At 42.1% G+C, this 20047-nt stretch overlaps 2 protein-coding genes across 2 annotated transcripts in view; one reads left to right on the forward strand and one right to left on the reverse strand.

The window, feature by feature from the left end:
- Positions 1-5797: 5797 nt before the first annotated feature.
- dbx1a (developing brain homeobox 1a) lies at positions 5798-8929 on the forward strand (the record flags this gene model as incomplete). The annotated part of the gene is made up of 4 exons (XM_080458790.1): positions 5798-6161; positions 6263-6361; positions 7839-8041; positions 8190-8929. 4 exons carry the CDS (start codon positions 5798-5800, stop codon positions 8484-8486), a joined length of 963 nt encoding a protein of 320 aa, XP_080314916.1. The 3' UTR covers positions 8487-8929.
- Positions 8930-8985: 56 nt separating this feature from the next.
- Positions 8986-20047, reverse strand: part of nav2a (neuron navigator 2a) — a gene marked incomplete at its 5' end in the record, with an annotated part of 139596 nt that continues 128534 nt past the window's right edge. The window contains 9 exons of the mRNA XM_080458209.1: positions 8986-11764; positions 12880-13080; positions 15956-16074; positions 16152-16348; positions 16452-16523; positions 16710-16861; positions 17509-17744; positions 19541-19715; positions 19886-19981. Of these exons, the coding sequence (XP_080314335.1) occupies positions 11639-11764; positions 12880-13080; positions 15956-16074; positions 16152-16348; positions 16452-16523; positions 16710-16861; positions 17509-17744; positions 19541-19715; positions 19886-19981 (1374 nt within the window). The 3' untranslated portion in view covers positions 8986-11638. The remainder of the gene's footprint in view (positions 11765-12879; positions 13081-15955; positions 16075-16151; positions 16349-16451; positions 16524-16709; positions 16862-17508; positions 17745-19540; positions 19716-19885; positions 19982-20047) is intronic.

Genomic DNA, 20047 nt, shown 5'->3' on the forward strand with positions numbered 1-20047 from the left:
AAAACATAAAAAAAAACAACAAGTTAATACCTGATATTTTTCTGAGGCACAAATTATATGTATTCCCTTAGCTGCAACAAAAATACTCATTTGTTTATAATTTTGAAGAATTTCAGGTAGAATGTAATAACCCAGTGGCAGATTCTCCACCTGCCTGCCTGCCTCCTTCTGAAACAAGGATTCAGAGGACTACTGTGTTTCCTTTGCACCCCTCTGTTTTGTCTGGTATTAATGAGCAATTAACTTGGCATACAAGGTCACGGACAATGGTATTGGTTGTCAGATTATGCTAATGCCGTTGGCTGTGGCTGCACTGAAAGAGGACAGGGGATCCCTGTGAATGGAGAGGGTTGTGGCCTTTCTCCAAGATCAGAAAATGATATGCAAACTGTACCAACATGCGCTTTAAGAGGATTAGGGCACCACTCGACATCCATACTGACAACTGCTAATAAATGAACAGCGAAAAAGGGGAGGCGAGAGTTTCTGTCTCCTCCAAAAAGAGCAGTTCTACTCCCCAAAAAATTTCTCCAGCTGAAACTTGTGGAGTTTAAAAAGACAGTAGCAATCAAAAAGAAAAAAAAAAAGCATGTTCCCATTGATGAGATTTGATGAGTTGTAAATTTAAGGGGTGAAGACGAGATCAAAAAAAAATGACAAAGGCTCAACTGAAAGAATTCAGTGTGGGGTGAAGCAGACAAAAAAAGAGCCTGGGGTGAAACTAAGAAGTTGAACTCCCATGACCAAGTGAGGGGGAACAGGTGCAGCCAGAGTTCATACAGAGCGCTTTGTGCGCTGATATGGCTCCAGTCCATTTGGGGAAGAGGGAGGGGCCCCATGTTTAATACAAAGTTAATATCGATTTAATGCTTGTCACTGTTCTTCTGAATCTTGTGGCATTGCTAATTCGCTCAGTGTTGAGCACCAGATGCTGCAGAGACCTTCAGTGTTGAGGTGAAGCCGCGGCCAAAACACCCCAAGTGGGAGCCACTGCTGAGGTGAAGCCCGGTCACTAACTGAATCCATTGAAATAGATGTTTGGTTAACTTCACATGGCAGGAGCAAGGACTCAGTCCAGCTTGATCTGAAACCTGCGCAGCCCGTGACACCAGACGCAGGAGCAAATCGTCTGAAATAGTTTGGCAAATAAGGCAGGAAGATTCAATAACTTTACTTAAGTGCTGTTAAAGAAGATAGTACTCTGAACATTTTTTTTTACTAAGTCCTTCATCAAAACTTGACTGAAACAGTTTATTATATAATCGAAGCCGCATTTAAAAGCTATTTTAACAATTTGGTGTCACAGTTCTTTGTAAAATTGTTAGTTTTTAAATAGAAAGACTTAAGAGTAACATATGAGCCGATGCAGACCTTAAAAAAAACTTCAAATAAATGTTATTATGGAGCAAAACCAGAGAAAATCAATGTGTGCACAGGGAAAACATGCAACTTCCACACTCAAACCATTGATTTCATCACTGTGATGCAAGAGAGCTAACAACTTCACTGCCCTGGAGCAAAATGAATATCTGAATCAAAGGACATTTGTTAAGTTTTCAGAACTCTTTACTTCATCCATCATTCATACAAGTAAAAATTCAACACTATTCCCTCAAAACATTTTCTGATAACCTCAAATACATCTGTCCAGTATTCCAGTAATATCATTAATAATGTTTAAAATAAGTATAGGGAACCTAAAGATATTACATGTACATGAAAATGGTAATCATGTATTGCAGCAGAAAGATAATCATGTGGACGTTGAATGGATGGATGTTTTATTTGGACTGTGAAAGTATTTTCTGATTATTAAGAAAAAGGTTTTATTCTAGTATAATAAAATAAAAACACTGTCCACAAAGTATCCCCAACAGTACAAGAATGCCCCCCCCTTATTTACACAATTTAGAAATATATCCAAATTAGTCATTCACTGCAGTTATATTTACTATCTACCGCTTTAAATAGTATATGAGTCATTTTTGATTCCTTAAAATCACTATTAGATTAGTATTATAGTTAAAAGGCATAACTATTACTTTCATTCCTTCAGAAACAAGCCTCTAATATACTCCAATACACAAATTCACGTTCTATAAATACATTAAAGTTGTCAAAATCGGTATTCCGTGAAGTTTTTCTTTCTCATTTGAGTTGAGTTTGAGTTAAGTTGTGTGTTGGACCCCAGCATGATGAGCTCCAAGCTGTTTCGGCTGTTTCTTCACAGTTTTCACATATTTCATGTACAAGTCAAAATCCCTGTTTGTATGTGGGAAATTGTGGGAAATAAACAAACAAACAAACAAGCAAACAAACAAATAAGTGAAGAGAACTTAGAAAAAAACGTTTAAACACACGCACATATATATATATATATATATATATATATATATATATATATATATATATATATATATATATTTATTCTTTTTTCTCATTTTCATTCAGAGGTTTTGAAACCTTTGTTGTGCACTAACTAACTAACTAACTAACTAACTAACTAACTAACTAACTAACTAACTAACTAACTAACTAACTAACTAACTAACCACCCTTTTTTTTTTACATAAAAATAGCAAGCTCATCTCAAGTGTTCAAAACAGTATGTGAACATATTACTTACTTCCTCCATTATTTACTCACAATTGAATGTTTGTGTTTGTATCTGCGTGGTGATCACGGAGTGTGGGTGGACCTGTGAAGCAGAATAAATGTTGAATTCCGCTCTTATTCCCTGGAGGTGCTGGATGGATGCTGCTGCTGGCCGAGAGGCTGCAGGCCTGCGAGATGGATGGACTGGTGACCGGTGTCATATACGAGGCTGTGCAACCAGTCAGCACAATCTGTTCATCCCGGTGAAGTGAAAGGATGGGGAGTTTCCTCTCCTCGATGCACCCACGTCACCGATAAATAATGAGGGAATAATAAACAGTCAACCACCTGTCGGACCGGCGGCACAATGGCACGGCCCATACAGAGCCTCTCATGCATGGGTAACATATTTACTCAGCCCCTTTCACTTAACGAAGCAGAAAGAACCAAAGACAATTGTTAAGTTCATCTATTTGGTAAAAAGAAAAGAAAAAAAAAGGCTGGGCAAAGTCGGAAAAAAAGCCCTCCAGACTTGTAATTTCTTTACATTGAAGACAAAATACGCATACCTAATGTACAAAAATACAAGAGATATCTGAAAACTTTGTTAGGAACGCAGTGCCTGCAAATATTATATTTATTTCTTATACATATATTGATATTAAACCATATCATAAACAATATTTTCCCCTGGTGGTTTATTGTATCTCTCTATTTTATCTCTTTGCATAATGGACAGAAACGCTTTGAGGTAATCCCAATATGAATATATCGAAGCTGTGATGATATATGTAGATTTAGGTTGATGAAATATTAAAATGAAGCGATCTTTATCATCGCATATATGATAACATATGTGCAGAATGGCTTGAAAGTGCTACAAATTGCCCCATAATGAGATGTAAGCTTCGCCGTTGGTCCCTGTAGAATAATCATGTGAAAATGATGAGACTATAGAGAGCCCCGACCGGGGGAGGAGGGTGAGGAGGAGGTGTAGTTGGTGGCAATATTTCTGGAGATGTGTTTTTAATGGCTTTTAATTCAGCCCCGGCCAGCTGTTTTTACTCGGCCTGGTAAAGGAGCGGGGACGTGGCAAGCTTGCAAAGCTCGTAGAAATTAGTCTCGGTCAGCCAGAGCAGTCCATGCTTCCTGCTAACCATCTGCTTACCGCTCACAAAAGAGGGATTTCGGGCAGCTAAGTAAAGGAATATGGGCTCATAAAAAAGCTTTGAAGGTCTCGTTACTTATTGGAGGTGTAGCGCTGTGTTAACGCCCGTTTTGTGCGTCCCGAGCGCGCTCATAAAGCAGACGCACCTCTGATAAGCGTTGACTCTCTGTATAGGATCATTTCACGGAGGCGTTCCCTTTTAATTATCGGATTGTGGCCAGTTTATATTAGATTGATGTAGAACTACTTATCATTATTTCAGCTGATCCAATACGGGCCGGTTTGCTATAATAGAAAGAGACACCAATCAATCAAACTGATGTAAAAATAAAACACAGAATTTTTTATTTCAAAGTATGGAAACATTTGTTTGCTTGCTCTCAAGTGTCAGTAATAATGTTTTCTATATTTTCTTTAACACAGCAACAGTATATATTTAAATTGTGACAATTAATTTTACCGTCGTATTTACATGTGTCTACATGAAAACCGTTCGTAAAACAATTACTTTTTTTTCAAACATATTACGCACATGTTTTAATAAGTTGAAAGTAATATTTGCATTATAAAAGCATAAATGTTTTCTGGAAATTTATGTTAAAAGTCGTATAAAAATATGAGCGTAACTTACAGGGATGTGACAAAGACTTCCATAAAAATTGGTAAATAGAAATATTGACTAAAGAAATTAACTTCGGAATGTTGTGATGATATTTTTATTCTACGCGTTTTTTCAATTAATTTTTATTGTATTTCTCCGCTTTAATTGGTTTTAAACTGGCAACAGTTACGCATGTCCCCCTTCTCCTCGGTCCGCTGTGTATTTTCGCCTGATTGCTCGGCTTTAACGGGTTTTCAGGGGGAAAGCTGACAGAACACGACTATCAGGCTCCAAGTCGCTTTAATAAGAGTTTTATATGGGGTCTCAGTGTCCGCTCATATGAATGCGTTTTAAATCAAATCACAGATGCACTTTTATTCAGCCGGTTAAAATAGCAGAACAAAACAGTCTTTAGAAATAAAGCTTCTTTTTTTTTTTTTTTTTTTATCCCACTGGGCTTTTTTTTTCTACAAGGGAGGGAGAGAGGGATGGAAGAGAAAGGCCGAGGGGCGCCTCCTCCGCAGCTGAGGGTGACAGTTAGTTCATGGTTAACAGGATCAGGAGCGCACGGCTCAGGCCGCACACTTCTCCTGTGCGCACTGAGCTGCGGGGCTGTGCGCGCTGAATGAGGCCTGCGCAAAAAGAGTGATATTTAACACATCTGTTAAAGCGTTTTGATAGCAGAAATCCCTTTAAGACATTATTCCATGACGAGGGCCAGATTGAGTGTTGAGAATCCTATGAAACCCTAAAAGTGATTTACATTCGAAATGCTGCCAACATGTCTGAAAAGAGTAGAGGAAAAGTGCGCATTCGGCAATAAAGAATGAATACGCTCCTATTCTGTTAATATTATACTGGATAATTCGGAATAATATTTTATCAGTTAATATTTAGGGGCGTAAATTTAGAAAATAAATAATTAAGCTTAGTTGATCCAGCATAACAGGAGGACACCGTGAAAGAAAAAAGAAAAGAAAAGAAAAGAATAAAACATCTTTTAAAGAAGTCATTAAAAGTCTCAATATAATGCCAGAATCTGAAGATTGCTCTTTAATTAGGCGGCTTGCCTCTGCCAAACAAAACAAACTGAAAGGAAAGTGGTCAACATGCAAAATTGATGACTGGGCCTCCTTTGTGGTCTGTACATTGTGTATTGCAGCTTATGAAGTCTAATGCAATCATAAATTGCGTCCTCTGGCCAATCAGCGTGCCGGGGGATGCGGCATGAAAGCGACCCATGTGGAGAACTTTGTTGAGGCCCATTGTTGACGCTGTCATCCCTGAAAGGAGGGCCGAGGGGGGGCAGGCTTCTATAAAACCGCTCTCCCCAGAGTGAGGCAACCAGAGGAGTTTACAGCCATTCACTCGACTCATTCTCCCCCAGCTGATACCAGGAGTATTTCGCGTTTTGATTTTTTGAAGACGGGACCATGATGATCCCCAGTGTCCTTGCGCCTCCTGCCCTCTACCCAGGGTTATACCGGCCTGCCGCGGCCCTGCCGCTTCAGACGCTGCCTTCCGCCTTCCCGGCCCACTCCAGCTTCTTGGTGGAAGACCTGCTCCGGATAAGCCGGCCCGCCGCCTTCATTAACCGGACTGCCACGGCGGCGAGCGCCTCCCTGCCCACAGTGACCACCACGGTGTCATTCAGCGGCGTGCCCGCGGAGCGCGCACTTGCCACGACCGCGATGACGCGCGAATTGTGCTCGCCGAAAACGTCGATAATGAGCAGCAAGGACCCAAGTTTTCTCAAGTTTGGAGTGAGCGCCATCCTCGCACCCTCACCAAAGATAGGTAAGTGCACAGCTCAGCCTCCCCTTGAGCTGTTTTCTCACCAGATTTAATTTTCTCATCCAGGAATTGATTAAATAATATTTGTTGTGTTCCCTTCACAGCGTCCACACCTCCAACAATCCACAGCATGCACAAGACTTTCCCACTTCCCTGCTTTGATGGAACCTTTCACCCCATCTTCAGGACGCCCTATTTACCAGGTAGGCAAAACCTTTTACGCGTTTACATCCACTTCTTTAACTCGGAACTCGGCGCCTACTAATTGCATTTAAATGCAAAACACTTTCACCTCCTGTCATACACTGTTTTAACTGAAACAGAAGCAGAAAATGGACAAACAGCTAGAAAAGAAGAAATCACTGTCTTATTAATGGGGACCCCTGGCTCTGGCCTCTGCCTGGACCCACCCATCCACCCCCTAATTAACCAATTATCCCAAATCGTCACGCTTTAAATTTGAGGCGGGGTGGCGAGTTACAGTCCCCCTTGCTTCTCAGTGGGGGCGTTTTGGCATTTCCCCGGCCCCGCGTTTTCCCACAGCGCCCGGGGGGCCACCGGGCCGCTGCAGCGGCCAACAAAGCCCTCTTCACCGTGACCAATTTGGTCAGCTCCCACCGGGGCGAACCACCCACACACCCCGGAGAGTGACTTTTACCAGGCGGGCCAAAGGCGTGAACCAGTCATGCACTAATTTCCCTATTAGGCGCTATTGAGTGTTTTCAATATTCTCACAAGACCACATAGCGAGTCGTTGTTCCTGATTTTGCTGCGGCCACAGGGCAGCTACAGCCAGGAGGAAGTCCAGTTAGCAGTGAGGGGCGCGTCACGCAGCACAGGGCTCTCAAGCCCGAACCAAGTTTCAAATACACTCTCCAATCAGCCAAAAAGTCCACAGCTTGGGAAAGTTTCTCCCTGCGTGCTGCACATGCCCATTGGATAGGTTACCACTGACCTCCAATCCGCACTCTCTGTGTGCCTTAAACGTTCCTCTATTCTCCAACCGGGCCAATCAACGAGTTGCGATAAAGAATAATCTCTTAGAAAAGTCTATAAAGTCGCTAGTCCATGCTTTCATTCAGACAAATCATAATGGGGATGGAGTCTTTTCATGGGCTCAGCTGAATGCCTCAACAAAACAACTCCAGCGTCCTGAATAGCTTTTCGTGTTCATTTAATGAAAATGATTTGAGGGCAAGAAGAAAAAAAAATGCGCCATTCCCCTCCACTCTTCACTCCCCCCTCCGGGCATCAGTATTCTGGTATGCAGTTGTGTTTAGTTTGAAAGTGTAAATCTCCCTTTGTTGCTATAATATATGGCCTTCGCCGCCTGTCCAGAGTCTTTTCTACGTTAGTTCATTACTACACAATTACCGTTCACGGTTTATTAACTCCTCTATCCGCCCTCACAGGGTTCCTTAAAGGATATGCTACCTCTTTACCATACCAATGCGGTTGGGGACCGGCCAATGTGCTAATTAGTCACCTCGTGCCATTTCACTCAAAACGGAGACGTATTGCACAACTCCAAAAGGGAAAAAAATATATAATAATTTGGGGCTGGAGGGTTTATGGAGCGCGATGGCTGAACTTTTAGATTCTTAAAAAAAAGAGAGAAAAATATTATGGCTATGAATTGTTTAATTTCCTAACACCTCACCGTGTCTGTTTGCATTACAGCATCTTCATCCGTTGTCCCCATCCCCGGGACGTTTTCGTGGCCACTGGCCGCCAGGGGGAAACCCAGGAGAGGGATGCTGAGGAGGGCGGTCTTCTCCGACGTGCAGCGCAAAGCTTTGGAGAAAATGTTCCAGAAACAGAAATACATCAGCAAACCCGACAGGAAAAAGCTGGCATCCAAGCTCGGTCTCAAAGACTCTCAGGTAAAACATGTTCTGAGCGACTCAACGTCGTGCGTAATTTGCGCGCAATTTGTGCGTGAAGACGCCGTTGAACTGCGCCAAACGCGCAACTTTTTTTTCTCCTTTTTAAAAAATTTTTTTAAACTCACCTTTTTCTCCCCGCTTGCAGGTGAAAATCTGGTTTCAGAACCGACGGATGAAGTGGAGGAACTCTAAGGAGCGGGAGCTGTTATCTTCCGGTGGATGCCGCGAGCAGACGCTGCCCACCAAAGCCAATCCGCACCCGGACCTCAGCGACGTGGGCAAGAAGTCCTCCGCTGAGGAGGAAGAGGAGGAGGAAGAGGAGGACCAAGAGTTTGTGGGAGAAAGAATGAGAGTGGCGGGGTCCAGCATTTCCTCTCCCTCCCTCTCCAGTAAACACTCGGACTTCTCAGAGTCAGATGAAGAAGAAATAACAGTATCTTAATTTATTTAAAACAAAAAACAACAACAAAAAAAACAACTTATAACCCATAATTTGTTTATATGTGACTGTAACCAGATTTGTAAGAAGCTGCCACCATGGAACAAAACCCCATAAATGTCAGTGTTAAAAGAAAACTTCATCACGTTGTATTTTTTATCTGCGCGTTGCGCTCTGGACAGGATCTGCTTCTGTGACACAGTTTGCTGTTTTTGCACAGCTTTGTTGAATTGTACAGTATTTTGTACACTTTTGTATGGAAATTTTATGCCAAGAATATTGAGTTACTTCCACCTTGACATTGAATAGAGTTGTTTATTGAAAAGCTGTAGTTATTTCGTTAATAATTTATATGAATTTGTTTAATATGTATGTTGTATCATGTGCCGTGTATATATGTTTATTTCACACGTTTTTGTACAAATACCAAATAAATTGTAAACAAGTCAAATGTGTGTGAAATGAACAAAGAAACACCACTCCTGTCACAAGAATTCAATCATAAATAATCATTAATTTTATTGAATCACAATAACTTAAGACTAGTACAGTGATATCAGATTAAATTCTTCAAGCCCTGCACAGATCAGTGACGTCAAATGTCACCAATCTGCTCTGATGTAAAGAGACTGTACACAAAATACTCCTTTTCAAGTACTGTAACAAATCGGCTAGAAAAAGTCATCAAAATGCTGCGAGATAATCAACTATTTACAAAGTTATGTTACATATAAAAAAAATGTACATAGCTAAGAAGGCTAAACATTCATTGAGTTTGTGAGAAACAAAATGACTGACCAGTCAAATGCTTCAGCAACACCCACACCTCTCAGAGCAGGCTTTACACAGACAAACAGGAGCAGCCTCTTTGTGCTTACAAGGACAGTAGCAGGAGAGTTCCATCAACTACACAGACACAAAAATGGAAAAAATAAAATAATGATAATTGGCCACAAATCTGAAAAGTCCTCACAAATCAGGCTCCACGCTGCAGCAGTGTCGAAACCTGCCGTCCGGCTTTTGGCTTCCTTTTAGAGATTAGAATGAATGTTGCATAGAATTGGTGACAAAAACCATTCAAAGCAACGGAGGCCATGTTTGACTACATGACCTCGGCTTTAAAACTTTGCCTCCCCTTTCCAAAGAGCAGGCTGGGAGGTTCAACACAAAAGTATATTTATTTATTTATTTATCTTTTTTTAAGCCACTGTAATAATATCGAACCACTTTTTTCATAATCATTCAACCACAAGTACCTTTAGAACTTTATCCTCTGATTATTATATCACTATAAACAAAGCAGCATACACTAGTGTTCACTTAATTAGTTCAAAACATATTTGTTATGACAGTTTTGTTCATCACAAATCACACAATGATAAAACAGACGAGAAGCTGTGGTGAAAAAAAAACACAATTAAAGGATGGAGACGAGGTATAACATCACCACATATTCTTAGACTTTCCTAACCCTCAACAACCTGTTCTCATTTCGAGCACCGAAACACGTCTAAATAAGTATTTCTGACTCCAGATATTTACACCATGTTCTTGGCAGTGGGTCCCGCATGCATACAACTTGAATGGAAACCCAAAGCACTGCCTTCCATTCATAACTTTTCACTCCCACTGCATTGGCGACTGATATGATGAAGAGGTTGACGCAAGTCCCCGACAACCCGAGGAGAGCGTCGACTTGGAGCCCTGTTAAGCTTACAGCCGTTAAGATAGACATTGAAAACAAGAATCGGCTAATGCACGTAGGCCGCTAGAAAAAAGTAAGGCATTGTTTGTTAGGAATCAGTCCAGCACCAAAAAAGAGATTTGTGCTACAACAGCCTGCTTGGGCCAATGTGCGTGGAGAAGAGCAAAGGATTATTAAGAAATAAAAATTGCAGAGGCAAAAGCTCAACACCAAAACGGACAACACTGAAAATCTAAGACAAATCCAATCCATGGTGAATGCTAACTTCCCCCTTTTTTGTAAAAATAAAAAAAAACATTTTGCAAATTAGATTGTACTCTTTCGATTGTGAAAAAAACAACCTTGATATGTTGGATAACAGCATTTAAAAAGGTATATTTAGCTAGTAAAGGCTCCACATTTTTAAATAAGCGACTTTGGTCGAGTAACTATTTCTCTACTTTGTAGTGTTGAGAACCTGGTGGCTGTTATTGATTTGTTTTTTATATTTATCTTCACAAACTCAGACTTGGCCATAATGAAGCCAATTTCCTTTAAATTGATCTTTACTGCAGTTTGTGAGTGAAGTAAAAATTAACTAATTGAAGGGATAGTTTGCTGCTATTGCATTACTTGTTGTAATGCAATAGCATTTCCATTTCCAAGTTTTTGCAAAGCAGTTTGAATTCTCTTGAGCCTGAAATAAATAAACGTGCCTAACTTTTCTTCCATCAGTCATCTCTTAAGTGCTCTCAGTGGACACATGGACATATATTTTTTCTCAATAAGTTCCATTATTACTAACATATTTTGGGGGGATTTATAACTAAAGCTGTATCAGAGAAGTTGACATTCACTTTGGTTGGATTTATCCACACAGGAAACTTCAGCCGTGCAGGAGCAGAAAGCAGCTGCTTGTTCCCTCATCCTTCACTGACCATCCAGCCCACTGCGGCCATTATTGTCCCCAGCAGGTGCTGGTGGTCCTGGTGCAGCGTCATGGAGGGCCTGTGCTGCCATCTGCAGGAAGCTGTGCAACACTGCAGCTTGTGAAAACCAGGAGCGGCTGAAACGCTGCACGTTTCTATGGGCGATGAAGGACTCCCTGTCTGATGGCTGGTGATGATCGACAGACACAGGCTGTGTGCTTTTTATTCAGTCTGAAGTCGACGACAGACTTCTGACGTGGGGAGCCACGGGCCACAGTGGTGAAAATAAAACCAAACCAAAAAAATAGAACAAACACAATCCCCTCCCAAAAAACAAAACAAAACAGCACAGTGCTTTAAAAACCTTTGTTGCCTTTTCACTCAAATGCATTTTCCTTTAAACATTTGGGTTACCTGCACCCAAATTAAGGTGGCTGGATTCTGTGGCACAGTATCCTCAGCAGAAGGTACTTGCAGTGAGAATAGTTCCTCTTATTAGAAAAACAAAAACAAAGTGACCCCAGTGTTCCGTTTTAAAGGCGTCACAGAGTCGATTCCAGCGACGAGTCCAGGAGGTCGTCCTGGTGGCTGTTGCTGTTGGAGTCGCTGTCGTAGCTCTGCGGGCTGGACGACGTCGCAGCCTCCTTCAGACGCATCAGCATGTTCATCTGTGGGGAGAAACCGATGGCTTTCAGTCTGACATCCAGGAGGGAAACACCGTGTTTGTTTACTCCGTGTTTAATGGGAAATCTTAAAACTATGAGACGTGAAGCGTGACCTCTGTCAGGGAGGGATTTACTCCCACCAATATCTTTAAAATTCACTTTCTAGTGGTTTTCCAGCAGTACTAATCGTCCCCATACCTGGACTGACGTCCCAGAAGTGAAGACAGTCTGTCCTCTCTGTCCCTGGCTTGTTTCAGGTTTCAAAAAGTGTGTTGCTCCAACCAGCCAATCAGAAATCAAACCCTATATAGTGTCATCGGGGGTTCAGCCAATCCCAATCAAGGTAGGCCCTCCCTTTGACTCCTCCCACAATTAGGCAGCTCTGCTCTGGCACATGGCACCACGAGAGGAAGTACTTCCTCCTCTTCCCAAGATGGGCGTGGCTCTATACACGTCGCCATCGTAATTTCATGAGTATCTTTATTATTCCAATTGGGTCACTCGTGTTGTAGCCAGCAACAAAAACATGCAGGAATGTTTTGTTCAATGGTTCATCTCAAGAGTTTTCCTCTGGGATTAATAAAGTATTTGTATTGTATGCAAGTAACAAGAAAAATGAGAACTACAAGCAATGGAAGCAGAGCGGCTCACATTAAAGTGCCTTCAGATACTTTATATTGTAATAAGATTCAGAAGGAAAACAGCTCGCATAACTAGTTTTAAAGTTTATATCAGCCAGATTTAAGATATTTCAGTGAGGTTTTACAAATAAATAAAGCTTTTTAATCATTCATGTTATCTTAAATGTTTTCTAGTTGGATAGCTGTATTTTTCAATTATTTGTCTATTTCATATAATGTTTTTTTTTTTACCTTTTTTGAACATTTGTGTTCATTTCTTACAGATTTGAATGTTCTCATCATATTAGTGTCGTCTCTTTCACTGAGTTTCTGTTAAGTCACATCAGTTTTTATTGGTTTCTTCAGTTTCTATCGCAGGTAAGATTCAGTTCTAATATCATTAAAATGGGCTAAACAGGAAGTCTTGTGGTGAAACATGAAACAGCTTGTGTGTGTGTGGCGAATAAGCGTGGATCTCAGTCTGTGGCCTTTGCTCACCAGGGGGTCTGCGTCACTGTCGCTCTGCGGCGGCTCCTTCCGGACTCCCTCTCTGGGGACGGAGTAGCCATCGAAGCCGACGTCCTCCGGGCGGAGCTGCAGCAGCGGTGGCCAGTCGCCCGGCGGGGGTGTAGCTGACCACGGGTGGGTGTCGATCACCCAGGCAGCCGGGTCCTCCCACCCAGCCCGGCGGCCATACAGCTGGAGAAGAGACGGAACATCACTCAGACAAAAGATTCAAATACTCATCCATCCATTCATTTTCTTCCGCTTATCCGTTTCCGGGTCGCGGGGGTGACAGTCTGAGCACCGTCACCCAGATCACATCGCACCTGATTAAGAACCTTCATGCAGGTGATGAGCCCACGGGAAGGTGGTGCCCGGCGTGGGACACAAACCCACTACCCTGAGATTGTGAGTCTCATGCTCTACCAACTGAGCTAGCCGGGGGTAGATTCAAATACCAATAACGACTATTCTTCATAAAAAAACTGGTTCATTCTGGGTCCAATAAAAATGTTTAGTCGACTTTCACAACCGGGACCAAAGCAAACTGACGCATATGTTGATGAGCTGGTGTGTCAGATGTGTTCAATACAACAATTATCATATGTTGCTGTAATTTAGTAAATATAAAGAAGCTGTGGGGTCACAGTGATATTTTTAAATACTTGTATTCCAACAATCAAGTCATATTTATTTATTTTTTCAGTATTTAGCATTTTTTAACATTTACATAAAATTAACAGCATGTCTAAATATTATTAAAACATTTTAATCTGGATGTTTGATAACATTAAGTTATTTATTCAACATAGAAAAAACATGGCTTATATCTGCACTTCTTTAAACCTTAAGTTTGACATGCTTTAGAAATGTGTTTTAACATAGATGTTTCACACACAATTGAATTGCTTCTCTTTAAAAGTGCATTTTGTGATGTCATTTTTTGAGAGATCACTTTATCACTATCTCTTGTAATTGAGTACAGTTTAAGCTAAGCAATGTACGTCACTGCAAATTTTCTGTGCTTTTGAAAAATGGGTCGGATCGGCTGTCAATATGTGCGTTTAAATATTTCAAACAAAAATATACCTTCAAATTTCTGATCTGCGATCACAGCATGTTTTAATAATTAATTTAATTTGGTTAGATTTGGATTTAACTATCCTTCTCTGGAAGACTCACGTCTCACGTTATCTTCAGCTGCTTCATTCTGAGGCTCATAACTTTGCTTGAGGCTGTAAAGTTTTCCAGCTTCATTGTGCTGAATTGACAATTGTTACCTTTTAAATTCATGATACAGAATGTAGAGTATCGACATAACATGCACATATAAAGAAGAATTGAACTCAGATAGTACATGAGCTTATCAACATCATGCCGCATATATCTTGAATTGAGATCAATTAATGGCTCCGGCACCCAGAGCAGAATTCATTTATCCAGATGGCAATAAGGAAAATATTTTCCTGTTCTCTGCAGTGACCTGTCAGACACACAGGTTTGTTTTTAAGACTTAAATGAAATGTATTAATGTGATTATCATGAGTCTAATAATCATTATAGTCTACTAAGGTGACTGCTGTTTTCTGATGATGCATTTCTTTCTTTTTTTTATGATTTTCTGTGTCATTTTACTTAAGCTGCATTCGTTCGAAAGATTACAAAAAACTTCAAATTTCTATAAAAAAATAGGAGTTTTCTGACTTTCTGAATGAAGAAAGTACTTCAGCGTCATTACATAGTTGTTTTCCTCTTACTGATGTTTTCCTCTCAGGTTCACTTCTAAAGCTCGCTCTCCCTCAGAAATCACTTCAGGAATGAGCTCCAGACTAATTTAATCACACATAGATTAGAGGAACAAATTAAATCCATTTCCCCTTGATGAACATAACCAGACCCCCCAGGAGGGCAGAGCCCATCATTTTCAAGCGTTATTACACTTCCTCTTTTACGTTCAGGACGAGTTTTAAGAGATCCCTAAGGAAGAAGAATCAATCTGCTTTACTAATTAGTAATATTGCCAGATTAAAAACTCAGATTAGAACCACCAAGTAATCACATCCACTGTTGGTTCACCAGAGGTCAAATAAATCACTTTTGGTTCAGTTTGAAGCTCTTATCCGCATTTTGCTCATGAACTTGTGAGACTGTTCACACAATTTCTTTTGACATAAAGGGTAAATTTGAAAAAAACAACAACAACTATGGAGAACAATAACACAGTGTCACACTGAGCATGTTCCAGATCTATGAAGATACTAATATCTTTTGTGACATCAATAGCAACTTTTATTTTTTTAAATGAATCGCAGCTCCTGTCCCTGCAAAATTGTAGCAACTGTCCCATTAATGAGATATAAAGTCAGATTCAACGCAGAAACTTCTTGGTTGACATGTTGGGTAGAAAGAGCTTCTACCTTGTGACGCCTGGAGTAAATTGTGATAACTGTTACGCTACAGTGATGAAGAGGCTGATCAACTGTGACAAACTGAGGTCATATTGCAAAATCTTTAATATGTTTCTGATTCACCGTGACAAATGTAAGCAAATTCTTTGATAAGCATCTGATTTATATCTTTTTTGCACTTTTCACACGTCATAAAAACTTCACACAAATCCATTTTGGGCAGAGTTTTTTTTCAATGAAGTAAAAGTACAGACATTTCTGTAAAGGTGGACTTTACTGAAAAAACAGTTTTTGAAATATTTTTCACTTTTTCCAGTAAAGAAGTTCTGGTTTTAAAAAGTAAAGCAAAAAAAAAAGAGAAATTCACCCTCTTGATGTTGAGGCAGATTATTTTTCCTACGTCTAAAAAAGCAGGATATAACCTGACTTTATCTGAGCTGCAATAAAATCTTAAGAAAAACATTTATTTGGGGAATTACGGCCTATTCTATATTTTATGTTGTGGATTTCAATCAATATTGATATAACTTAATTGGTCCTAAAAATAAATAAAGTACAGAACCTGAAAAACATTTCAATACAGTAATATTTGGTCTCTGTTTGTCTGCAGTCTGGATTTAGCTTTTAATAATCAGACTAAGCGACTGTAATGTTCCTGTTACCTGCAGTCCTTCCCGCACGGCCTCCAGCATGTAGGGGATGATGGAGTAGTTCCAGAGATCGGTGAACCAAACCCGGGATCCCTCCACGTCCATGGGACACGACAGGAAGAGACGAGGTCCTGCAACGGGGAGAGCAGGCGTGAACCAACTGACTTTCATTAAATCACCGCGACTCCCCCGGGCAACGTCCTCGTACCGATGGTGACGTCGGATGAGCTGTGCGTCTCCAGGAAGCGGTTGAGGTGGTGCCAGACTCGCGGGACCCAGTCGATGATTTTCACCAGCTCCATGTTGCGCGTTCGGCTGCCAATCTCCGTCTCGATCAGCTTCCTCCTCAGGAAGCGACCGAGGAATCCCTTCACAGGCTCCATGTGATTAGCACACAGTACCCATCTGATGAGAAAGCACACACATAGATCAATCACTTGTTGCACCCGTCTTGTTGTAAATATTTAGCTGTGACGAGTCAGAGGTTGAACTCGGATGATGAGATTACCTGAAGTTGTGGTGAAGCTGCAGGTTGGGAGCAGATGATGTGGCTTGGCTCATGGTACCAATAATGTAAGGGCTGAACGAACAAGAAGAATAAAACACTTACGATCCCCTCAATTCCAAAGGATACCAATAAAACAAGCCAACAGTTCTCTAATCCAGTTCAAAAAAGGATTCCTCCTTTACATATTATGAACTTTTAACCTTCAAATCTACACGACAATGAGTAGGAGTGTGTAGATGTGTGCGCATGCGATCTTACGATTGCTGGTGGTTGCAGTTGAAGAGGCCGTTGAAGATCTCGCCCAGGGAGCTGACGTGGTGCAGGTTGTCCAGGATGACCACCAGGGGGCTGTCTTCTGCACAGACCCTGCTGCACTGCTCTGCCAAACCTGACAGGTACTGACGCAGCTCCTACACACACACACACACACACACACACACACACACACACACACACACACACACACACACACACACACACACACACACACACACACACACACACACACACACACACACACACACACACACACACACACACTTCATCAGATGGTGGAACAATGTTGCAACGAATCTAAAACTGTGAATAGCAGAAGCTCATGCTGTGAATTGGATTGTTCATCACTTATTCACGCTCTGGATTCTGTAAAATTAAGCTTGAATTAAGTGCTTTGTTTCATGACAAGTAGCAGTATTTTTCATTGAATGTCGAGCTCTTCAGTATTTTTCATTTCAAATGTAATGATGTCAACAAGTTTTTGTGATCCATAAACCATGATAGCTGGAGGATTTTACTCAGAAAATATTTTACCTAAAGCATTCATCATCCATTGTACCTGTTTTAGTTTGACTCCAGTCCAGTTTAATGTTATTTGTTTTGTAGATTAAATAACATGATTGATTGGTTCTAAAATGTTGTAATTTACATTCCTACAATGGCAGTTTTACAAATATTTACCCTTTTATGTTTGGGAAAAAATCTGTAAAAGAGTTTAAAGCATCACAAAAACCTTGACAGGCAGACACACATACATAACACTGTATCTGCGTGCGGTCACCTTGCTGGACTTGTGATCCACGTTGAAAGTGACGACGGCGTGTGGGGTCAGAGGTCGGCCCTCCAGCAGCAGCAGGTGTCGGGACAGCTGATTGGCCAGGTGGGTCTTCCCGGTGCCGCTGGGCCCCGACAGGATGACCCGACGGTGCTCCTTCAGCAGGGAGACGTAGCGCAGCAGCATCTGCTTCGGGATCAGCGTGTTGAACACCAGCGAGTCCACGCTTTTACTGCTCACTCCTGAAAACACACGCGTTCGAACGTTCAACGACAAGTTGTTTAGGCTGCTGCTTGTAGTTTACTCCCATTTACCATCGACCATATCCCGTGTGTACCAGCTGTGATGGGCTCCAGCGAGATGTGGTCTTAAATCAAAGTCAAATTTATTATAGATACTAAAAACACGTACAGGACATACAGCGTTTTGAAATGCCATTTCTCTCAGTACAGTAAACATAAAAGCATAAAAATAAATAAAAACAGGAAAATAAAAACAGCAAACAGAAAGACAGAAAAACAGGTCCCTGACTTAATTTCCCATCTTTTAAGGGGGTTCAGTGTTGAAAGGTGGATGGTGGGTATTTAGGGGAGTCCAGGGTGTGTGTGAGTGTTTGTGTGTGTGTGTCAGGATCCAGCTTTCTTGTGTGAGCGAGGCAGTGGGGGCAGAGCCGGGAGGGAGTTGAGTGTCCTGACAGCCTGGTGGACGAAGTTGTCCTTCAGTCCTGGCTTGGAGACTCCGCAGTCTCCTCCCCAATGGCAGCAGGCTGAATAGGCTGTGTAACGGGTGGGTGGGATCACCTGCGATGCCGAGGGTCTTGCGGGTGGCGTAGATGTCATGGAGGGCGGGGAGAGGGGAACCAATGATCTTCCCAGCTACTCTTACGATGGGCTGGAGGGTTCTGCGGCAGGATGCGGTGCAGGTGCCGTGCCACACCGTGATGCAGCAGGTCATGAGTGACTGGATGGTGCCTCTGTAGAAGGTGCACATGATGGGGGGGCGGGGCTCTGGCTCTTCTCAGCTTGCGGAGGAAGTAGAGGCGCTGGTGAGCTTTCTTGGCCAGGGATGTGGTATTGATGGTCCAGGAGAGGTCCTCTGTGATGTGAACACCCAGGAACTTGGTGCTGCTCACCTTCTCCACAGCAGCACCGTTGATGGACAGAGGGGGTGCTGGGTGCACGCTCTCCTGAAGTCCACAACCATCTCCCTCGTCTTCTCCACCTTCAGGAAGACATTGTTGTGGCTGCACCACTTTGCCAGGCGGCTCACCTCAGTCCTGTAGTTCGACCCACCACGGTCATGTCGTCCGCAAACTTGATGAAGAGGTTGGCATTATGAGACACCCATGTGCAGTCATGGGTCAGCAGGGTGAAGAGGAGGGGGCCTTGATGTTTTCTATAACTAACCGTTCGAAGCACTTCATGAGGATGGGGGTGAGTGCAACCGGACGGTAGTCGTTGAGGCAGGAGGGTGGCGACTTCTTTGGGACCGGGATGATGGTGGTGGCTTTGAGGGGTCATATTATGCAAACTTCATTTTCTAACAGTTTTCCAAAAGTGACAATCGTCCCCATACCTGGACTGACGCCCCATAAGTGAAGACAGTCTGTCCTCTCTCTCTCTGGCTTGTTTCAGGTTTTAAAAAGTGTGTTGCTCCAAGCAGCCAATCAGAAATCAAACCCTATATAGTGTCATCGGGGGTTTAGCCAATCACAATCAAGGTAGGCCCTCCCTTTGACTCCTCCTACAATTAGGCAGCTCTGCTCTGGCACATGGCACCACAAGAGGAAGTACTTCCTCCTCTTCCCAAGATGGGCATGTGTGGGCGGAGCCAGTCCAGCTCACACAGACACAGCAGATTCTGAATGCAGCACCGAAGATCCAATATTCAAATGGAGGAAAATCAAGGAGAAGCTGGAAACTTTGAATACTGAAGGTTTCTGGACCAACAAGACCATAAAGAGGAGTTGAAAAGCTGGAAAATATGACTTCTTTAACTCGGAAGAGGCCGGTGTAGAAGACAGATGTTTGTTTTGTACCTTTGAGCTGGATGTTGATGGTGTTGTCCCCCACCAGGTATCCACAGGGCAGCAGCTCTGGCGTGTGGGCTGCACTGAGACTGCTCGGCCGGTGGATTTCTCCAATGTTGTAACCTTGCACGCTTTCTGAACTCAAGCCCAGCTGGGTCACCGGGTCCACGTGGGTGATGTACTCCTGTTAGGAGACAAATTTCGTCCATTAGCGGCTTTTCATGAGTCGTTTAGTTTCTGCTGGTGTTCATGTTTCTTCATGTTGGAGCAGAATAAATGCTAACTTGTATGTAACAGAGATAAACAACAAGTTGCATTCTTGTTAGTCGTTTCTTTATCGCCGTTTATAATTACCTTGAAAAGGCGTCGAACGACTCCATCCAGCACGTCCCACTTAGTTTTGCCGCTCACACCGATGCAGCCGATCAGAAAATGCCGAGCTCGTGCCTCCTGTGATGAAACAGAAACTTCTTTTAGATACTTAATGCATCAAATTTTACAAAGAAAAGCTATTCT

Source organism: Lipophrys pholis (genome assembly GCF_963383615.2).
Source record: "Lipophrys pholis genome assembly, chromosome: 2".
Taxonomy (NCBI): domain Eukaryota; kingdom Metazoa; phylum Chordata; class Actinopteri; order Blenniiformes; family Blenniidae; genus Lipophrys; species Lipophrys pholis.